At 50.1% G+C, this 23,111-nt stretch overlaps 1 protein-coding gene across 1 annotated transcript in view; it reads left to right on the top strand.

The window, feature by feature from the left end:
* OTOG (otogelin) overlaps nucleotides 1–23,111 on the top strand; it is a 563,613-nt gene that overhangs the window by 257,061 nt on the left and 283,441 nt on the right. Inside the window, exon 22 of the mRNA XM_069768186.1 lies at nucleotides 1,493–1,609. Within this exon, the coding sequence (XP_069624287.1) occupies nucleotides 1,493–1,609 (117 nt within the window). The remainder of the gene's footprint in view (nucleotides 1–1,492; nucleotides 1,610–23,111) is intronic.

Genomic DNA, 23,111 nt, shown 5'->3' with positions numbered 1-23,111 from the left:
AGTGTCCACAAACCTAAATGGCAACATTTCCAGGGCAAGTTGTCTTGACATTTGGCCATTTAGTGTTAATATAATCCATACAGTCCCATAAAGATCCGGATAATCAGTGATGTGACCGATACCTACACCGGTAAGGTGTGAAACTTCTCACGCAGCGAGCGGTGATGTTAGTGAGGTCACTGGGGTTCATCAGCTATAAACACTGCAGGAACAGGATATGACTGCCCCCACATCATCGGGACCATCATGGGACAGAATGGGTTATTTTCACGTCGAACAAGTGAGAGCTATGGTTGTTTATTATTTTTCTTCACTTCCAGGGACATGGGTTTCAACGGATTAAGCGTAAAGGAGAGTATAGAGAGAGTATATCTGTGCTTTTTATGTTTAATCTCAAATAAATGAGTTTGTGTCATTTCAACTAAAGGATTTTATTCTGGCTGTGTTTCCTTTTATAATCTAACTATGGGGTTAGTAATGGGGGCATCTTAGAGACACCTTTCCATTACTAACCTGTGGGCTTGTAGTCAGCGGCGATAATTGACATCTACAGCACATTTATTACCCCACTTGCCACCGCACCAATTGATCTGCGTTTTCTGGGGCAGCTGAGGGCTGAGGGGAGGTAATATCCATGACCCCTTACTAGTCTGAGAATACCAGCCCCCAGCTGTTTGCTTTAGCTTGGCTTGTTCTCAAAAATTAAGGGGGGCACACCATTTTTTTTATATTTAAATAATTTAAAAAAACAGCATGGGACCTCTCTATTAATAAGAACCCGCCATGATAAAGCTGACAGCCGAGGGTTGCAGCCCGCAGCTGTCTATTTTGTCTGCACTAGTTATCAAAAATAGCAGAGACCCAAAGTCATTTTTTTAAAATGTATTTACCGTATATTGAGCACAGGCGCCGGCTGATGAATACTCCCATCAGCGGCGCCTGGTCAGGCGTAGGCTGATGAGAGTAATATTCTGTCATCATCCGACACCTGTGACCACAGTAACCCTGGCTGCTGGCTCATGTTGTCATCTTACAGCTTGGGAACCGCAGCTCTCTGACTGGCAGCAGTCATCTTACCGCCAATGCAGATGACGGGGTGGCAAACAACGGATGTTCAGGCCCCCACTCATCTGATTTACCGTTCTGGTACCCAAACCGAACATTGTTTTGAATGGTCGAATCCTGAACATCAGGGGTTTGCCCATCACTAATGATGAGACATTATGTGGATCTAGTGGGGATGTGAGACATTACGTGGGATGGGGAGGAGATGAGGAGACATTATGTGATATTTGGAGGTGATGAAGAGATATTATTATGCAGTAACTGTATATGATAATGATCTGGAAATAATGAGAAGACATTATTACATACGATCTGAGCCAGATGAGGAGACATTATTATGTGGGCATAAATCTGCCTTAGCGCCATAATTATAGACATGCTTGTGATGGTGCTTTGTTGTATTCTCATCAGTCTTTGTGTTATTTAGTGTCCTGACAGCCCGGACAGCCGCAGTCCCTGCCACCTGAACCCACTGCGGGAGCCTTTTGCCAAGAAGGAATGTGGAATTTTACTGAGTGAAGTGTTTGAGGCCTGCCACCCGGTGGTGAGTGCGGCTCCTATATATAGGGCTCCTATTAATCCGTGTATTGTTAGTTTCTTGTGTGATTATTATGCCTGACATACACGTGGTGATTCATCAGTTAGTGAGTGACGGTTGGTGCGGGTGTTATAATATCTATGAGTGTGGGCAATATTTCCTATATTTTGGGTATGGTGGTCATAGCTGAGGGTGTGACAGGATTATTTGTGAGTTATCAGTGTGGTTGTATGTGTGGCGTTGTAGTGATGTGGGCATAGCGTCATTATCAGTGTGGTTGTATGTGTGGCGTTGTAGCGATGTGGGCATAGCGTCATTATCAGTGTGGTTGTATGTGTGGCGTTGTAGTGGTGTGGGCATAGCGTCATTATCAGTGTGGTTGTATGTGTGGCGTTGTAACGGTGTGTGCATAGCGTCATTATCTGTGTGGTTGTATGTGTGGCATTGTAGCGGTGTGGGCATAGCGTCATTATCAGTGTGGTTGTATGTGTGGCGTTGTAACGGTGTGGGCATAGCGTCATTATCAGTGTGGTTGTATGTGTGGCGTTGTAACGGTGTGGGCATAGCGTCATTATCAGTGTGGTTGTATGTGTGGCGTTGTAGCAGTGTGGGCATAGCGTCATTATCTGTGTGGTTATCAGTGTGGTTGTATGTGTGGCGTTGTAGCAGTGTGGGCATAGCGTCATTATCAGTGTGGTTGTATGTGTGGCGTTGTAGCGGTGTGGGCATAGCGTCATTATCAGTGTGGTTGTATGTGTGGCGTTGTAGTGGTGTGGGCATAGCGTCATTATCAGTGTGGTTGTATGTGTGGCGTTGTAACGGTGTGGGCATAGCGTCATTATCAGTGTGGTTGTATGTGTGGCGTTGTAGCAGTGTGGGCATAGCGTCATTATCAGTGTGGTTGTATGTGTGGCGTTGTAGCGGTGTGGGCATAGCGTCATTATCAGTGTGGTTGTATGTGTGGCGTTGTAGTGGTGTGGGCATAGCGTCATTATCAGTGTGGTTGTATGTGTGGCGTTGTAGCAGTGTGGGCATAGCGTCATTATCAGTGTGGTTGTATGTGTGGCGTTGTAGTGGTGTGGGCATAGCGTCATTATCAGTGTGGTTGTATGTGTGGCGTTGTAACGGTGTGGGCATAGCGTCATTATCAGTGTGGTTGTATGTGTGGCGTTGTAGCGGTGTGGGCATAGCGTCATTATCAGTGTGGTTGTATGTGTGGCGTTGTAACGGTGTGGGCATAGCGTCATTATCAGTGTGGTTGTATGTGTGGCGTTGTAGTGGTGTGGGCATAGCGTCATTATCAGTGTGGTTGTATGTGTGGCGTTGTAGCGGTGTGGGCATAGCGTTATCAGTGTGGTTGTATGTGTGGCGTTGTAACGGTGTGGGCATAGCGTCATTATCAGTGTGGTTGTATGTGTGGCATTGTAGCAGTGTGGGCATAGTGTGGTTATCAGTGTGTCTATAATGAGACTGCAGTGAGTACTCGGACCCCATTATATATATATATACTGTATATACACACACAGTACAGACCAAAAGTTTGGACACACCTTCTTATTTAAAGATTTTTCTGTATTTCCTGACTATGAAAATTGTCCATTCACACTGAAGGCATCAAAACTATGAATTAACACATGTGGAATTATATACTTAACAAAAAAGTGTGAAACAACTGAAATTATGTCTTATATTCTAGGTTCTTCAAAGTAGCCACCTTTTGCTTTGATGACTGCTTTGCACACTCTTGGCATTCTCTTGATGACCTTCAAGAGGTAGTCACCGGGAATGGTTTTCACTTCACAGGTGTGCCCTGTCAGGTTTACTAAGTGGGATTTCTTGCCTTATAAATGGGGTTGGGACCATCAGTTGTGTTGTGCAGAAGTCTGGTGGATACACAGCTGATGGTCCTGCTGAATAGACTGTTAGAATTTGTATTATGGCAAGAAAAAAGCAGCTAAGTAAAGAAAAACGAGTGGCCATCATTACTTTAAGAAATGAAGGTCAGTCAGTCCGAAAAATTGGGAAAACTTTGAAAGTGTCCCCAAGTGCAGTGGCAAAAACCATCAAGCGCTACAAAGAAACTGGCTCACATGAGGACCGCCCCAGGAAAGGAAGACCAAGAGTCACCTCTGCTTCTGAGGATAAGTTTATCCGAGTCACCAGCCTCAGAAATCGCAGGTTAACAGCAGCTCAGATTAGAGACCAGGTGAATGCTACACAGAGTTCTAGCAGCAGACACATCTCTACAACAACTGTTAAGAGGAGACTTTGTGCAGCAGCCTTCATGGTAAAATAGCTGCTAGGAAACCACTGCTAAGGACAGGCAACAAGCAGAAGAGACTTGTTTGGGCTAAAGAACACAAGGAATGGACATTAGACCAGTGGAAATCTGTGCTTTGGTCTGATGAGTCCAAATTTGAGATCTTTGGTTCCAACCACCGTGTCTTTGTGCGATGCAGAAAAGGTGAATGGATGGACTCTACATGCCTGGTTCCCACCGTGAAGCATGGAGGAGGAGGTGTGATGGTGTGGGGGGGCTTTGCTGGTGACGCTGTTGGGGATTTATTCAAAATTGAAGGCATACTGAACCAGCATGGCTACCCCAGCATCTTGCAGCGGCATGCTATTCCATCCGGTTTGCGTTTAGTTGGACCATCATTTATTTTTCAACAGGACAATGACCCCAAACACCTCCAGGCTGTGTAAGGGCTATTTGACCAAGAAGGAGAGTGATGGGTTCTACGCCAGATCTACGTTCAGACCTGAACCCAATCGAGATGGTTTGGGGTGAGCTGGACCGCAGAGTGAAGGCAAAAGGGCCAACAAGTGCTAAGCATCTCTGGGAACTCCTTCAAGATTGTTGGAAGACCATTCCCGGTGACACGACCCACTTATCAGTTTTTGAATTTCCACAAAAATTTAAAATAACCTATAAATTTTGTTCAACTTCACAATTGTGTTCCACTGGTTGTTGATTCTTCACCAAAAATTTACATTTGGTAACTTTATATTTGAAGCGTGATATGTGGGGAAAGGTTGAAAAGTTCCAGGGGGCCGAATACTTTCGCAAGGCAATATATATATATATATATATATATATATATATATATATATATATATATATATATATATATATATATATATATATCCGCCAGGGAGGACACCAGGAGTAAACTAAAGTATGCCTATGAAATAAGGCATAGGACAAAAAGAAAAAAAAAAGGTCAAGCACGGAAATGCTTACATGGATCATATAGAGAAAATGTGCAAACAAGACCAAATTATTAAGTATATAAAATGCAAAAGATTATTGAATAATAAATAACAAGAAAAAATTAATACATAAAAAATATTTGTATAAAGCAGCTGAAACCAATACAGTGGTGCACAAAGTAAACGTGATGCTTGGAATACGTAGATGTAAGAGTAATGCCTCTATAAATATAAGTGCAGTACAAGGGACAAGAGTATATGGATAAGAAATGGGGCTTCAGTATGTTGGTAATGAAACCAATATAATACAAAGTGTATTGATACTAACAGCAACAGCGTGAGGTGCCCCAGAAGAAGGCAAGAAAGGCGAGGAGGGCACCGCTTGCACATACATGCTTGGGTAATTACTAAGTGTTTGCTCCTTTCTACCTCTGTCTTGCACATGCACTTTATACATTAGGACTAGTATTTGCATTTTTCTTGCAGCTTTGCTGTTGGTGTCAGGACACTTTGTATTCTATTGGTTTCATTACCAACATACTGAAGCTGATCTATACATACATTTTTATGTATTAATTATTTTCCCGTTATTTATTATTCAATAAACTTTTGCATTTTATATACTTCATAATTTGGTTTTGTTTGCACCTTTTCTCTATACGATCCACAGACACACACATATGTACATATACAAACATACACATACTAATGACCTGAGGTGTTCTGATGAGCTGTGGAGGAGGCCAGCCACATAGTGCAGAGATCAGCTAAAGAAGGTGTCACGCTCACGCCCTGACTGGTGGGCGCGAGCTCGGGGGGGGGGGTTTGTGGCCCCGCTGTGCCATGAACCAGACTACCCTGGAAGGGGCGTGACTATGACAGCTGCCTTGGTCTTCGCTGGAGCCTCTGATGGTGAGGACAGGCTTGTGCAATAGGAAGCTACCAGGTGCCACTCCAGGGTGGTGTGTGGCTGTGGCTGCTGATCCCACTAAGGAACGGAGCGGGCACGGCTGGCACTCTGGCTGACAGGCGGGCACGGCTGGGACACAGGCAGGCAGACGGGTACAACAGACACTGGCTCTCTGGTAAGCAGGCAGGTACGACTGGAACATAGGAAGAACCGGTAGGGACCGGTCTGCAGGCAGGTATGAGAAACAGGTTGGAACCTGTTCAGACAGGGGGACTAAGTAACAAGTAGAAGGTGGAACTAAGAGAAGAGAAGAAGGCAGAGCCAAGGGCGGAGCCGCAAGAGGCAGAGCCAAGGGCGGAGCCGCAAGAGGCGGAGCCAAGAGCAGAGATGCTGGAGGCGGAGCCAAGAGCAGAGAAGCTGGAGGCGGAGCCAAGAGCGGAGACGCTGGAGGCGGAGCCAAGAGCGGAGACGCTGGAGGCGGAGCCAAGAGCGGAGACGCTGGAGGCGGAACCAAAAGCGGAGACGCTGGAGGTAACGCCAAGAACGGAGACGCTGGAGGCGGAGCCAAGAGCAGAGACGGAGCCAAGTGCAGAAACACAGGAGGCGGAGCCAGATAGAACCGCAAAGAGCGGAGCCAGATAGAACCGCAAAGAGCGGAGCCAGATAGAACTGCAAAGAGCGGAGCCACAGAGCAAAGCCAGAGAGTGCGAAGCAAGGTCTGAGTGCAGAGCCGCAAGAGTGCGGAGTGTAAGCAGACTGAGAACACAAGGAAAGACAAAGCAGGGAAGGAAGCCAGAGACAAGGAGACCGAGAAAAGACAAAGTACAGACAAGGCAATAGAACAAGACACAGGGACAAAGACACAGGGACCAGGATATTCTGCCTCCTGGAGGGCGGACTACAAGAACAAGGCAAAAGCACAGAGAAAAGCTCAGAGGGAGTAACTCAGAGCAAGGCCAGGCAAACTCAGCAGCTAAACACTAACTGAGCAAACACATTGCACAGGCCCAGACCACAGGGTGGAGCTGCACTATATACAGGAGGCCTCTTGATAATTGGTCAGGAACTGATTAGACAGGTGCACCTGATTCCTATAAGAACCAGAGAGTTCAGGCGCCGGCCCCCTATACACATAGCCATGAGGCATGCAGAGAGCAGAGACACAGAACATGGAGCTGGCATTAAAGAGAAAGCACATCATGGCCTGGAGCAGTGGGTAAGATTGTGTGAGAGATGTGAGGCCATGCTGTGATGCCAGCAGAGTTGTTACAGTACCCCCCCCCCTTTACGGCCCCTCTTCTTCAAGCCCGCCAGAATAACTTGTAGAAGAAGGATAGGAGCACACATAGTCCAGGCCAACATGACATCTTCAGGGTAGAATAAGGCAGGCGGGTCACCAGAAATCTCATAAAACAAAGTCTCTTGGTGCACAACAGGGTTAGCTTCCACAATGAGCTGGACCACCTCCTTCAGGTAGACAGGTAACAGGGAATTGAATGCTGCTGTCTTGACATCTTCACCAGCCGGACACATGGAAACTGGAAGCCTTCTCATAGGATTCAACTTTTGCCCGACAGGTAGCAGAGATGTTCTTAGATACGGAACACAAGAAAAGTCATTAGAGATGAGAGAGGAGAACAACAGCTCCACCAGGTCAGAGAAAAATTGAGGTGAACAAACTTCTGTTTTGAAATCTTCACCAGCCGGCCACAAGGACGCTGAAGGTATCCACATAGGAACCATCTTCTGCCCGTTATCCAGAAGAAATCGTCCAAACGGCGGGGATGTTCCTAGGAACGGATTACAGGAATAGTCGTGGGAGATGTGTGCAGAGATAGTCACCGCCTCCCCATCTTCAGTGACGTTAGCACACCTTGACTCGACGACTAACTGTTTACTGGTATAGTCGCTGGAGATGTGTGGAGACATCGTCACCGTTTCCCCATCTTCAGTGACGTCAGCACACCTTGACTCGACGACTAACTGTTTACTGGTATAGTCGCTGGAGATGTGTGGAGACATCGTCACCGTTTCCCCATCTTCGGTGACGTCAGCACACCTTGACTCGACGACTAGCAGACCAGCTGAAGAAGATGACACTGCTGAGTGTCTTTGACGCATGGGAACCAGACACTTCTCAAGACTGGGTAAGTTCAAACGAAGCACTTTACTGGAACTCTTGACCAGAGCGGGTGGTAGAGTCCTTGGCTCAGAATGACCCATGGGCATAACAGACAGCATACGGAAGACAAACTTCTTCGTGTATAAGGCTCCAACTTGGAGCTGTAGTTGTCCCTGCAGGACCAGACTGCTCTTGATTAGGGCCTGACCAACTTCAGACAACGCCCTTACTGGGTTCTGGAGCTGTATGACAGAGACCACACACCAACTCCGAATGGTTGGCGACTTTACCACACCAAAGTTCCCGGAAAACAGAGACACAGTCTTTGATTTTAATGGAGAGGAAGAACTCTCACCTAGGGCAGCCTCTCCTGCTGGCCCAGGGTTTTGGAGTTTCAGATCTACAGGGCAGAGACCGCCAGGATGTTCCTTGCAACCGCAGCGATACCGCGTTCCCTTCTTGCGGCTGGATTTGGGCTGCTGCTTTGCCAGCCCACTTTTATCAGCCTTCTGGGGTTTTGCTTGGGTAGCTGCTGGGACAGGTAGAGGAACAGGTGGGTTTTGGACGGACTTGGTCAGACGTGACGATTTCTTCACAGGTTTCGCCCATCTGGACCGCCTCTCAGATAATAATAATAATAATAATTTTTATTTATATAGCGCCAACATATTCCGCAGCGCTTTACAAATTATAGAGGGGACTTGTACAGACAATAGACATTACAGCATAACAGAAATACAGTTCAAAACAGATACCAGGAGGAATGAGGGCCTAGATGGGGAAGACTTCACAGGAGCAGCAGGACGAGGCTTGTCAAAGACTTTACGGAAGGCCACCAGGAAGGCCCCAAGATTCATGACGATAGGATCCCCTGCTTCCCAGAGGGGACAAATCCATAATAAAGCATCTCCTGCTAGGTAGGACATGATATAGCCCACCTTAATCTGGTCAGAGGGAAAACAAGCTGCATTCTGCAGGATGTAGCGCAAGCACTGTTCCAGGAAGCTTTCGCATTCCTCTGGATTCCCATAGAACCTAGGTGGGTCTGCTGGGTTGTGCTCTTCCTCATAGGCTAGAAGTTGATTGTAGAGAGCGTTTGAAATTATGATTGGGCCCGAGGTCTCCTCAATTGGAACGACACAGGGCGGAACAAATTCTTCAGCTTGCTCATACGGGTAGAGAGAAAGTTCATCATGCTCTGCAAGCGGTAAGACTTGGGATACAGCGGAGGCCATGGCCTGTGCAAACTGTCACGCTCACGCCCTGACTGGTGGGCGTGAGCTCGGGGGGTTTGTGGCCCCGCTGTGCCACAAACCAGACTACCCTGGAAGGGGCGTGACTATGACAGCTGCCTGGGTTTTCACTGGAGCCTCTGATGGTGAGGTCAGGCTTGTGCAGCAGGCAGCTGCCAGTTGCTACTCCAGGGTGGTGTGTGGCTGTGACTGCTGATCCCACTAAAGAACGGAGCGGGCACGGCTGGCACTCTGGCTGACAGGCGGGCACGGCTGGGACACAGGCAGGCAGGCAGACGGGTACAACAGACACTGGCGGGCAGGCGGACACGACTGGCTCTCTGGTAGGCAGGCAGGTACGGCTGGAACATAGGAAGAACCGGTAGGGACCGGTGTGCAGGCAGGTATGAGAAACAGGTTGGAACCTGTTCAGACAGGAGGACTAAGTAACAAGTAGAGAAAGACCGCAAGAGCGGATGCAGAGCGAAAGCACAAGAGCTAGAACCAAGAACAGAAACGCAGGAGGCTGAGTACGAGTAGAAGGTGGAACTAAGAGAAGAGAAGGAGAAGGCAGAGCCAAGAGCGGAGCCGCTGGAGGCGGAGCCAAGAGCTGAGACGCTGGAGGCGGAGCCAAGAGCTGAGACGCTGGAGGCGGAGCCAAGAGCGGAGATGCTGGAGGCGGAGCCAAGACGCTGGAGGCGGAGCCAAGACGCTGGAGGCGGAGCCAAGACGCTGGAGGCGGAGCCAAGAGCGGAGACGCTGGAGGCGGAGCCAAGAGCGGAGATGCTGGAGGTAACGCCAAGAGCGGAGACGCTGGAGGCGGAGCCAAGAGCAGAGACTGAGCCAAGTGCTGAAACACAGGAGGCGGAGCCAGATAGAACCGCAAAGAGTGGAGCCACAGAGCAAAGCCAGAGAGTGCGAAGCAAGATCTGAGTGCAGAGCCGCAAGAGTGCGGAGTGTAAGCAGACTGAGAACACAAGGAAAGACAAAGCAGGGAAGAAAGCCAGAGACAAGGAGACCGAGAAAAGACAAAATACAGACAAGGCAGTGGAACAAGACACAGGGACAAAGACACAGGGACCAGGATATTCTGCCTCCTGGAGGGCGGACTACAAGATCAAGGCAAAAGCACAGAGAAAAGCTCAGAGGGAGTAACTCAGAGCAAGGCCAGGCAAACTCAGCAGCTAAACACTAACTGAGCTAACACATTGCACAGGCCCAGACCACAGGGTGGAGCTGCACTATATACAGGAGGCCTCTTGGTAATTGGTCAGGAACTGATTAGACAGATGCACCTGATTCCTATAAGAACCAGAGAGTTCAGGCGCCGGCCCCCTATACACATAGCCATGAGGCATGCAGAGAGCAGAGACACAGAACATGGAGCTGGCAAGAAACAGAAACCACATCATGGCCTGGAGCAGTGGGTAAGATTGTGTGAGAGATGTGAGGCCATGCCGTGATGCCAGCAGAGTTGTTACAGAAGGCTGCAAAATAGACTGTGGGGGATGGGGATGCAATGCAGAGAGTACTGCTATCAGCCCCCTGCTGCTGCCATGCTGCCCATGCAGTGAGCCTCCTCCCCCGACCTCTTCTCTGAGATGCCTCAGCCTGCTGGTAATAGAACAGTGCAGGGAGCAGAAGCTCATACTCCCATATACATGCAGCCGCACGCTCCGCTCCGCCGGGTATTGACGTGCGAGACTCATCCGAGTGTCTCGCAGGTGAGTATGAGCCCCAAGTCCTGCTCTTCCTCTACTGTTGTCAGGGGGCCCGAGCTGCACTTCAGGTGAGTACTCACTATTGGGACGCACAATGCAGGACAGAACGGCAGCCAGTGACTCTGGTGAGGAAAGCATTCATTGGCCAACGTCTCTCCCACAATTATGGGAGGGAGTAAGAGGGGCCTGTTGCTGTATGACACCGGGCCCCTCTCACTCCCGCCCGTAATCTTGACTCATTGACCCCATAGTGGAAGCATACTGTGCCGCTATATACGCCCATGCCTGCAGGCCCCCTCACACCTTCAAGCCCCGATGCAGTTGCACCAGCGGTGTGTCTGCCCCTGCTAAAAGACACAGACAGAAGGGGAGGGGATCGAAGTAAAACCTATACTAATTATATGATCTATAGCAACTAATTATCACTGCCTTTAGTAGTGTCTCTCTGAACCCAAAAGAGTGTCAAAGAGTCCACACTGCATAGAAAAGATCAATAGTATTATTCTACGTGGTGTGAGATGTTCCAAACCTCGAACATCTTGTATTCGCGACTGGAGTTCAGTGTTCGATGGCGGCGCCGTGGTCTCAGTGTTGATGCGGCGGTATCTGTAACGTGGTTTATGTGGGTGTTGTAGCGGTGTTGGCGTGGTCTCAGTGTTGATGCAGCGGTATCTGTAACGTGGTTTATGTGGGTGTTGTAGCGGTCTTGGTGTGGTCTCAGTGTTGGTGCGGCGGTATCTGTAACGTGGTTTATGTGGGTGTTGTAGCGGTGTTGGTGTGGTCTCAGTGTTGGTGCGGCAGTATCTGTAACGTGGTATATGTGGGTGTTGTAGCGGTCTTGGTGTGGACTCAGTGTTGGTGCGGCGGTATCTGTAACGTGGTTTATGTGAGTGTTGTAGCGGTCTTGGCGTGGTCTCAGTGTTGGTGAGGTTGTATCTGTAATGTGGTATATGTGGGTGTTGTAGCGGTCTTGGTGTGGTGTCAGTGTTGGTGCTGCGGTATCTGTAATGTGGTATATGTGGGTGTTGTAGCGGTCTTGGTGTGGTGTCAGTGTTGGTGAGGTTGTATCTGTAATGTGGTTTATGTGGGTGTTGTAGCGGTGTTGGTGTGGTGTCAGTGTTGGTGCGGCGGTATCTGTAATGTGGTTTATGTGGGTGTTGTAGCGGTCTTGGCGTGGTGTCAGTGTTGGTGTGGCTGTATCTGTAATGTGGTTTATGTGGGTGTTGTAGCGGTGTTGGCGTGGTGTCAGTGTTGGTGAGGTTGTATCTGTAATGTGGTATATGTGGGTGTTGTAGCGGTCTTGGCGTGGTGTCAGTGTTGGCGCGGCAGTACCTGTAATGTGGTATATGTGGGTGTTGTAGCGGTCTTGGTGTGGTGTCAGTGTTGGCGCGGCAGTATCTGTAATGTGGTATATGTGGGTGTTGTAGCGGTCTTGGTGTGGTGTCAGTGTTGGTGCGGCGGTATCTGTAACGTGGTATATGTGGGTGTTGTAGCGGTCTTGGTGTGGTGTCGGTGTTGGTGCGGCGGTATCTGTAATGTGGTATATGTGGGTGTTGTAGCGGTCTTGGCGTGGTGTCAGTGTTGGTGCTGCGGTATCTGTAATGTGGTATATGTGGGTGTTGTAGCGGTCTTGGTGTGGTGTCAGTGTTGGTGCGGCTGTACCTGTAATGTGGTATATGTGGGTGTTGTAGCGGTCTTGGTGTGGTGTCAGTGTTGGTGCTGCGGTATCTGTAATGTGGTATATGTGGGTGTTGTAGCGGTGTTGGCGTGGTGTCAGTGTTGGTGCGGCGGTATCTGTAATGTGGTTTATGTGGTGTTGTAGCGGTCTTGGTGTGGTGTCAGTGTTGGTGCGGCGGTATCTGTGACGTGGTATATGTGGGTGTTGTAGCGGTCTTGGTGTGGTGTCAGTGTTGGTGCTGCGGTATCTGTGACGTGGTATATGTGGGTGTTGTAGCGGTCTTGGTGTGGTGTCAGTGTTGGTGCTGCGGTATCTGTAATGTGGTATATGTGGGTGTTGTAGCGGTCTTGGTGTGGTGTCAGTGTTGGTGCGGCGGTATCTGTAACGTGGTATATGTGGGTGTTGTAGCGGTCTTGGTGTGGTGTCAGTGTTGGTGCGGCGGTATCTGTAACGTGGTATATGTGGGTGTTGTAGCGGTCTTGGTGTGGTGTCAGTGTTGGTGCGGCGGTATCTGTAATGTGGTATATGTGGGTGTTGTAGCGGTCTTGGTGTGGTGTCAGTGTTGGTGCTGCGGTATCTGTAATGTGGTTTATGTGGGTGTTGTAGCGGTCTTGGTGTGGTGTCAGTGTTGGTGCGGCGGTATCTGTAACGTGGTTTATGTGGGTGTTGTAGCGGTCTTGGTGTGGTGTCAGTGTTGGTGAGGTTGTATCTGTAACGTGGTATATGTGGGTGTTGTAGCGGTCTTGGTGTGGTGTCAGTGTTGGTGCGGCGGTATCTGTAATGTGGTATATGTGGGTGTTGTAGCGGTCTTGGTGTGGTGTCAGTGTTGGTGCTGCGGTATCTGTAATGTGGTTTATGTGGGTGTTGTAGCGGTCTTGGTGTGGTGTCAGTGTTGGTGCTGCGGTATCTGTAATGTGGTATATGTGGGTGTTGTAGCGGTCTTGGTGTGGTGTCAGTGTTGGTGCGGCGGTATCTGTAATGTGGTATATGTGGGTGTTGTAGCGGTCTTGGTGTGGTGTCAGTGTTGGTGCTGCGGTATCTGTAATGTGGTTTATGTGGGTGTTGTAGCGGTCTTGGTGTGGTGTCAGTGTTGGTGCTGCGGTATCTGTGACGTGGTATATGTGGGTGTTGTAGCGGTCTTGGTGTGGTGTCAGTGTTGGTGCTGCGGTATCTGTAATGTGGTTTATGTGGGTGTTGTAGCGGTCTTGGTGTGGTGTCAGTGTTGGTGCGGCGGTATCTGTAATGTGGTATATGTGGGTGTTGTAGCGGTCTTGGTGTGGTGTCAGTGTTGGTGCTGCGGTATCTGTAATGTGGTATATGTGGGTGTTGTAGCGGTCTTGGTGTGGTGTCAGTGTTGGTGAGGTTGTATCTGTAATGTGGTTTATGTGGGTGTTGTAGCGGTGTTGGTGTGGTGTCAGTGTTGGTGCGGCGGTATCTGTAATGTGGTTTATGTGGGTGTTGTAGCGGTCTTGGCGTGGTGTCAGTGTTGGTGTGGCTGTATCTGTAATGTGGTTTATGTGGGTGTTGTAGCGGTCTTGGCGTGGTGTCAGTGTTGGTGTGGCTGTATCTGTAATGTGGTTTATGTGGGTGTTGTAGCGGTGTTGGCGTGGTGTCAGTGTTGGTGAGGTTGTATCTGTAATGTGGTATATGTGGGTGTTGTAGCGGTCTTGGTGTGGTGTCAGTGTTGGTGCGGCGGTATCTGTAATGTGGTTTATGTGGGTGTTGTAGCGGTCTTGGCGTGGTGTCAGTGTTGGTGTGGCTGTATCTGTAATGTGGTTTATGTGGGTGTTGTAGCGGTGTTGGCGTGGTGTCAGTGTTGGTGAGGTTGTATCTGTAATGTGGTATATGTGGGTGTTGTAGCGGTCTTGGCGTGGTGTCAGTGTTGGCGCGGCAGTACCTGTAATGTGGTATATGTGGGTGTTGTAGCGGTCTTGGTGTGGTGTCAGTGTTGGCGCGGCAGTATCTGTAATGTGGTATATGTGGGTGTTGTAGCGGTCTTGGTGTGGTGTCAGTGTTGGTGCGGCGGTATCTGTAACGTGGTATATGTGGGTGTTGTAGCGGTCTTGGTGTGGTGTCGGTGTTGGTGCGGCTGTACCTGTAATGTGGTATATGTGGGTGTTGTAGCGGTCTTGGTGTGGTGTCAGTGTTGGTGCTGCGGTATCTGTAATGTGGTATATGTGGGTGTTGTAGCGGTGTTGGCGTGGTGTCAGTGTTGGCGCGGCGGTATCTGTGACGTGGTATATGTGGGTGTTGTAGCGGTCTTGGTGTGGTGTCAGTGTTGGTGCTGCGGTATCTGTAACGTGGTATATGTGGGTGTTGTAGCGGTCTTGGTGTGGTGTCAGTGTTGGTGCTGCGGTATCTGTAATGTGGTATATGTGGGTGTTGTAGCGGTCTTGGTGTGGTGTCAGTGTTGGTGCGGCGGTATCTGTAACGTGGTATATGTGGGTGTTGTAGCGGTCTTGGTGTGGTGTCAGTGTTGGTGCGGCGGTATCTGTAACGTGGTATATGTGGGTGTTGTAGCGGTCTTGGTGTGGTGTCAGTGTTGGTGCGGCGGTATCTGTAATGTGGTATATGTGGGTGTTGTAGCGGTCTTGGTGTGGTGTCAGTGTTGGTGCTGCGGTATCTGTAATGTGGTTTATGTGGGTGTTGTAGCGGTCTTGGTGTGGTGTCAGTGTTGGTGCGGCGGTATCTGTAACGTGGTTTATGTGGGTGTTGTAGCGGTCTTGGTGTGGTGTCAGTGTTGGTGAGGTTGTATCTGTAACGTGGTATATGTGGGTGTTGTAGCGGTCTTGGTGTGGTGTCAGTGTTGGTGCGGCGGTATCTGTAATGTGGTATATGTGGGTGTTGTAGCGGTCTTGGTGTGGTGTCAGTGTTGGTGCTGCGGTATCTGTAATGTGGTTTATGTGGGTGTTGTAGCGGTCTTGGTGTGGTGTCAGTGTTGGTGCTGCGGTATCTGTAATGTGGTATATGTGGGTGTTGTAGCGGTGTTGGCGTGGTGTCAGTGTTGGTGCGGCGGTATCTGTAATGTGGTATATGTGGGTGTTGTAGCGGTCTTGGTGTGGTGTCAGTGTTGGTGCGGCGGTATCTGTAATGTGGTTTATGTGGGTGTTGTAGCGGTGTTGGCGTGGTGTCAGTGTTGGCGCGGCGGTATCTGTAACGTGGTATATGTGGGTGTTGTAGCGGTCTTGGTGTGGTGTCAGTGTTGGTGCGGCGGTATCTGTGACGTGGTATATGTGGGTGTTGTAGCGGTCTTGGTGTGGTGTCAGTGTTGGTGCGGCGGTATCTGTGACGTGGTATATGTGGGTGTTGTAGCGGTCTTGGTGTGGTGTCAGTGTTGGTGCGGCGGTATCTGTAATGTGGTTTATGTGGGTGTTGTAGCGGTCTTGGTGTGGTGTCAGTGTTGGTGCGGCGGTATCTGTAACGTGGTATATGTGGGTGTTGTAGCGGTCTTGGTGTGGTGTCAGTGTTGGTGCGGCGGTATCTGTAACGTGGTATATGTGGGTGTTGTAGCGGTCTTGGTGTGGTGTCAGTGTTGGTGCGGCGGTATCTGTAATGTGGTATATGTGGGTGTTGTAGCGGTCTTGGTGTGGTGTCAGTGTTGGTGAGGTTGTATCTGTAATGTGGTATATGTGGGTGTTGTAGCGGTCTTGGCGTGGTGTCAGTGTTGGTGCTGCGGTATCTGTAATGTGGTTTATGTGGTGTTGTAGCGGTCTTGGTGTGGTGTCAGTGTTGGTGCTGCGGTATCTGTAATGTGGTTTATGTGGGTGTTGTAGCGGTCTTGGTGTGGTGTCAGTGTTGGTGCGGCGGTATCTGTAACGTGGTATATGTGGGTGTTGTAGCGGTCTTGGTGTGGTGTCAGTGTTGGTGAGGTTGTATCTGTAACGTGGTATATGTGGGTGTTGTAGCGGTCTTGGTGTGGTGTCAGTGTTGGTGCTGCGGTATCTGTAATGTGGTATATGTGGGTGTTGTAGCGGTCTTGGTGTGGTGTCAGTGTTGGTGCGGAGGTATCTGTGACGTGGTATATGTGGGTGTTGTAGCGGTCTTGGTGTGGTGTCAGTGTTGGTGCGGCGGTATCTGTGACGTGGTATATGTGGGTGTTGTAGCGGTCTTGGTGTGGTGTCAGTGTTGGTGCGGCGGTATCTGTGACGTGGTATATGTGGGTGTTGTAGCGGTCTTGGTGTGGTGTCAGTGTTGGTGCGGCGGTATCTGTGACGTGGTATATGTGGGTGTTGTAGCGGTCTTGGTGTGGTGTCAGTGTTGGTGCTGCGGTATCTGTAATGTGGTATATGTGGGTGTTGTAGCGGTCTTGGCGTGGTGTCAGTGTTGGTGCTGCGGTATCTGTAATGTGGTATATGTGGGTGTTGTAGCGGTCTTGGCGTGGTGTCAGTGTTGGTGCGGCGGTATCTGTAATGTGGTATATGTGGGTGTTGTAGCGGTCTTGGTGTTGTGTCAGTGTTGGTGCGGCGGTATCTGTAATGTGGTTTATGTGGGTGTTGTAGCGGTCTTGGTGTGGTGTCAGTGTTGGTGCGGCGGTATCTGTAACGTGGTATATGTGGGTGTTGTAGCGGTCTTGGTGTGGTGTCAGTGTTGGTGCGGCGGTATCTGTAATGTGGTTTATGTGGGTGTTGTAGCGGTCTTGGTGTGGTGTCAGTGTTGGTGCGGCGGTATCTGTAACGTGGTATATGTGGGTGTTGTAGCGGTCTTGGTGTGGACTCAGTGTTGGTGCGGCGGTATCTGTAACGTGGTTTATGTGAGTGTTGTAGCGGTCTTGGCGTGGTCTCAGTGTTGGTGAGGTTGTATCTGTAATGTGGTATATGTGGGTGTTGTAGCGGTCTTGGTGTGGTGTCAGTGTTGGTGAGGTTGTATCTGTAATGTGGTTTATGTGGGTGTTGTAGCGGTGTTGGTGTGGTGTCAGTGTTGGTGCGGCGGTATCTGTAATGTGGTTTATGTGGGTGTTGTAGCGGTCTTGGCGTGGTGTCAGTGTTGGTGTGGCTGTATCTGTAATGTGGTTTATGTGGGTGTTGTAGCGGTGTTGGCGTGGTGTCAGTGTTGGTGCGGCGGTATCTGTAATGTGGTATATGTGGGTGTTGTAGCGGTCTTGGTGTGTTGTCAGTGTTGGTGAGGTTGTATCTGTAATGTGGTATATGTGGGTGTTGTAGCGGTCTTGGTGTGGTGTCAGTGTTGGTGAGGTTGTATCTGTAATGTGGTTTATGTGGGTGTTGTAGCGGTCTTGGTGTGGTGTCAGTGTTGGTGCGGCGGTATCTGTAATGTGGTTTATGTGGGTGTTGTAGCGGTCTTGGCGTGGTGTCAGTGTTGGTGTGGCTGTATCTGTAATGTGGTTTATGTGGGTGTTGTAGCGGTGTTGGCGTGGTGTCAGTGTTGGTGAGGTTGTATCTGTAATGTGGTATATGTGGGTGTTGTAGCGGTCTTGGCGTGGTGTCAGTGTTGGCGCGGCAGTACCTGTAATGTGGTATATGTGGGTGTTGTAGCGGTCTTGGTGTGGCAGTATCTGTAATGTGGTATATGTGGGTGTTGTAGCGGTCTTGGTGTGGTGTCAGTGTTGGTGCGGCGGTATCTGTAACGTGGTATATGTGGGTGTTGTAGCGGTCTTGGTGTGGTGTCGGTGTTGGTGCGGCTGTACCTGTAATGTGGTATATGTGGGTGTTGTAGCGGTCTTGGTGTGGTGTCAGTGTTGGTGCTGCGGTATCTGTAATGTGGTATATGTGGGTGTTGTAGCGGTGTTGGCGTGGTGTCAGTGTTGGCGCGGCGGTATCTGTAACGTGGTATATGTGGGTGTTGTAGCGGTCTTGGTGTGGTGTCAGTGTTGGTGCGGCGGTATCTGTGACGTGGTATATGTGGGTGTTGTAGCGGTCTTGGTGTGGTGTCAGTGTTGGTGCGGCGGTATCTGTGACGTGGTATATGTGGGTGTTGTAGCGGTCTTGGTGTGATGTCAGTGTTGGTGCGGCGGTATCTGTAATGTGGTTTATGTGGGTGTTGTAGCGGTCTTGGTGTGGTGTCAGTGTTGGTGCGGCGGTATCTGTGACGTGGTATATGTGGGTGTTGTAGCGGTCTTGGTGTGGTGTCAGTGTTGGTGCGGCGGTATCTGTAATGTGGTTTATGTGGGTGTTGTAGCGGTGTTGGTGTGGTGTCAGTGTTGGCGCGGCAGTATCTGTAATGTGGTATATGTGGGTGTTGTAGCGGTCTTGGTGTGGTGTCAGTGTTGGTGCGGCGGTATCTGTAACGTGGTATATGTGGGTGTTGTAGCGGTCTTGGTGTGGTGTCAGTGTTGGTGCGGCGGTATCTGTAACGTGGTATATGTGGGTGTTGTAGCGGTCTTGGTGTGGTGTCAGTGTTGGTGCGGCGGTATCTGTAATGTGGTATATGTGGGTGTTGTAGCGGTCTTGGTGTGGTGTCAGTGTTGGTGCGGCGGTATCTGTAATGTGGTTTATGTGGGTGTTGTAGCGGTCTTGGTGTGGTGTCAGTGTTGGTGCGGCGGTATCTGTAACGTGGTATATGTGGGTGTTGTAGCGGTCTTGGTGTGGTGTCAGTGTTGGTGCGGCGGTATCTGTAACGTGGTATATGTGGGTGTTGTAGCGGTCTTGGTGTGGTGTCAGTGTTGGTGCGGCGGTATCTGTAATGTGGTATATGTGGGTGTTGTAGCGGTCTTGGTGTGGTGTCAGTGTTGGTGCTGCGGTATCTGTAATGTGGTTTATGTGGGTGTTGTAGCGGTCTTGGTGTGGTGTCAGTGTTGGTGCGGCGGTATCTGTAACGTGGTTTATGTGGGTGTTGTAGCGGTCTTGGTGTGGTGTCAGTGTTGGTGAGGTTGTATCTGTAACGTGGTATATGTGGGTGTTGTAGCGGTCTTGGTGTGGTGTCAGTGTTGGTGCGGCGGTATCTGTAATGTGGTATATGTGGGTGTTGTAGCGGTCTTGGTGTGGTGTCAGTGTTGGTGCTGCGGTATCTGTAATGTGGTTTATGTGGGTGTTGTAGCGGTCTTGGTGTGGTGTCAGTGTTGGTGCTGCGGTATCTGTAATGTGGTATATGTGGGTGTTGTAGCGGTGTTGGCGTGGTGTCAGTGTTGGTGCGGCGGTATCTGTAATGTGGTATATGTGGGTGTTGTAGCGGTCTTGGTGTGGTGTCAGTGTTGGTGCTGCGGTATCTGTAATGTGGTTTATGTGGGTGTTGTAGCGGTCTTGGTGTGGTGTCAGTGTTGGTGCGGCGGTATCTGTAATGTGGTATATGTGGGTGTTGTAGCGGTCTTGGTGTGGTGTCAGTGTTGGTGCGGCGGTATCTGTAATGTGGTTTATGTGGGTGTTGTAGCGGTGTTGGCGTGGTGTCAGTGTTGGCGCGGCGGTATCTGTAACGTGGTATATGTGGGTGTTGTAGCGGTCTTGGTGTGGTGTCAGTGTTGGTGCGGCGGTATCTGTGACGTGGTATATGTGGGTGTTGTAGCGGTCTTGGTGTGGTGTCAGTGTTGGTGCGGCGGTATCTGTGACGTGGTATATGTGGGTGTTGTAGCGGTCTTGGTGTGGTGTCAGTGTTGGTGCGGCGATATCTGTAATGTGGTTTATGTGGGTGTTGTAGCGGTCTTGGTGTGGTGTCAGTGTTGGTGCGGCGGTATCTGTAACGTGGTATATGTGGGTGTTGTAGCGGTCTTGGTGTGGTGTCAGTGTTGGTGCGGCGGTATCTGTAACGTGGTATATGTGGGTGTTGTAGCGGTCTTGGTGTGGTGTCAGTGTTGGTGCGGCGGTATCTGTAATGTGGTATATGTGGGTGTTGTAGCGGTCTTGGTGTGGTGTCAGTGTTGGTGCTGCGGTATCTGTAATGTGGTTTATGTGGGTGTTGTAGCGGTCTTGGTGTGGTGTCAGTGTTGGTGCGGCGGTATCTGTAACGTGGTATATGTGGGTGTTGTAGCGGTCTTGGTGTGGTGTCAGTGTTGGTGAGGTTGTATCTGTAACGTGGTATATGTGGGTGTTGTAGCGGTCTTGGTGTGGTGTCAGTGTTGGTGCGGCGGTATCTGTGACGTGGTATATGTGGGTGTTGTAGCGGTCTTGGTGTGGTGTCAGTGTTGGTGCGGCGGTATCTGTAATGAGGTATATGTGGGTGTTGTAGCGGTCTTGGTGTGGTGTCAGTGTTGGTGAGGTTGTATCTGTAATGTGGTATATGTGGGTGTTGTAGCGGTCTTGGCGTGGTGTCAGTGTTGGTGCGGCGGTATCTGTAATGAGGTATATGTGGGTGTTGTAGCGGTCTTGGTGTGGTGTCAGTGTTGGTGCGGCGGTATCTGTGACGTGGTATATGTGGGTGTTGTAGCGGTCTTGGTGTGGTGTCAGTGTTGGTGCGGCGGTATCTGTGACGTGGTATATGTGGGTGTTGTAGCGGTCTTGGTGTGGTGTCAGTGTTGGTGCGGCGGTATCTGTGACGTGGTATATGTGGGTGTTGTAGCGGTCTTGGTGTGGTGTCAGTGTTGGTGCTGCGGTATCTGTAATGTGGTATATGTGGGTGTTGTAGCGGTCTTGGTGTGGTGTCAGTGTTGGTGCGGCGGTATCTGTAACGTGGTATATGTGGGTGTTGTAGCGGTCTTGGTGTGGTGTCAGTGTTGGTGCGGCGGTATCTGTAACGTGGTATATGTGGGTGTTGTAGCGGTCTTGGTGTGGTGTCAGTGTTGGTGCGGCGGTATCTGTAATGTGGTATATGTGGGTGTTGTAGCGGTCTTGGTGTGGTGTCAGTGTTGGTGCTGCGGTATCTGTAATGTGGTTTATGTGGGTGTTGTAGCGGTCTTGGTGTGGTGTCAGTGTTGGTGCGGCGGTATCTGTAACGTGGTATATGTGGGTGTTGTAGCGGTCTTGGTGTGGTGTCAGTGTTGGTGAGGTTGTATCTGTAACGTGGTATATGTGGGTGTTGTAGCGGTCTTGGTGTGGTGTCAGTGTTGGTGCTGCGGTATCTGTAATGTGGTATATGTGGGTGTTGTAGCGGTCTTGGTGTGGTGTCAGTGTTGGTGCGGCGGTATCTGTGACGTGGTATATGTGGGTGTTGTAGCGGTCTTGGTGTGGTGTCAGTGTTGGTGCGGCGGTATCTGTGACGTGGTATATGTGGATGTTGTAGCGGTCTTGGTGTGGTGTCAGTGTTGGTGCGGCGGTATCTGTAATGTGGTATATGTGGGTGTTGTAGCGGTCTTGGTGTTGTGTCAGTGTTGGTGCGGCGGTATCTGTAATGTGGTTTATGTGGGTGTTGTAGCGGTCTTGGTGTGGTGTCAGTGTTGGTGCGGCGGTATCTGTAACGTGGTATATGTGGGTGTTGTAGCGGTCTTGGTGTGGTGTCAGTGTTGGTGCGGCGGTATCTGTAATGTGGTTTATGTGGGTGTTGTAGCGGTCTTGGTGTGGTGTCAGTGTTGGTGCGGCGGTATCTGTAACGTGGTATATGTGGGTGTTGTAGCGGTCTTGGTGTGGTGTCAGTGTTGGTGCTGCGGTATCTGTAATGTGGTTTATGTGGGTGTTGTAGCGGTCTTGGTGTGGTGTCAGTGTTGGTGCTGCGGTATCTGTAATGTGGTTTATGTGGGTGTTGTAGCGGTCTTGGTGTGGTGTCAGTGTTGGTGCTGCGGTATCTGTAATGTGGTTTATGTGGGTGTTGTAGCGGTCTTGGTGTGGTGTCAGTGTTGGTGCTGCGGTATCTGTAATGTGGTTTATGTGGGTGTTGTAGCGGTCTTGGTGTGGTGTCAGTGTTGGTGCGGCGGTATCTGTGACGTGGTATATGTGGGTGTTGTAGCGGTCTTGGTGTGGTGTCAGTGTTGGTGCGGCGGTATCTGTAACGTGGTATATGTGGGTGTTGTAGCGGTCTTGGTGTGGTGTCAGTGTTGGTGCTGCGGTATCTGTAATGTGGTTTATGTGGGTGTTGTAGCGGTCTTGGTGTGGTGTCAGTGTTGGTGCTGCGGTATCTGTAATGTGGTTTATGTGGGTGTTGTAGCGGTCTTGGTGTGGTGTCAGTGTTGGTGCGGCGGTATCTGTGACGTGGTATATGTGGGTGTTGTAGCGGTCTTGGTGTGGTGTCAGTGTTGGTGCTGCGGTATCTGTAACGTGGTATATGTGGGTGTTGTAGCGGTGTTGGCGTGGTGTCAGTGTTGGTGCTGCGGTATCTGTAATGTGGTATATATGGGTGTTGTAGCGGTGTTGGCGTGGTGTCAGTGTTGGTGCGGCGGTATCTGTAATGTGGTATATGTGGGTGTTGTAGCGGTCTTGGTGTGGTGTCAGTGTTGGTGCTGCGGTATCTGTAATGTGGTATATGTGAGTGTTGTAGCGGTGTTGGCGTGGTGTCAGTGTTGGCGCGGCGGTATCTGTAACGTGGTATATGTGGGTGTTGTAGCGGTCTTGGTGTGGTGTCAGTGTTGGTGCGGCGGTATCTGTGACGTGGTATATGTGGGTGTTGTAGCGGTCTTGGTGTGGTGTCAGTGTTGGTGCGGCGGTATCTGTGACGTGGTATATGTGGGTGTTGTAGCGGTCTTGGTGTGGTGTCAGTGTTGGTGCTGCGGTATCTGTAATGTGGTTTATGTGGGTGTTGTAGCGGTCTTGGTGTGGTGTCAGTGTTGGTGCGGCGGTATCTGTGACGTGGTATATGTGGGTGTTGTAGCGGTCTTGGTGT

The sequence above is a fragment of the Ranitomeya imitator genome, chromosome 5 (genome assembly GCF_032444005.1).
Source record: "Ranitomeya imitator isolate aRanImi1 chromosome 5, aRanImi1.pri, whole genome shotgun sequence".
Classification (NCBI taxonomy): Eukaryota; Metazoa; Chordata; class Amphibia; order Anura; family Dendrobatidae; genus Ranitomeya; species Ranitomeya imitator.
This window is presented reverse-complemented; position numbering and strand designations above follow the sequence as displayed.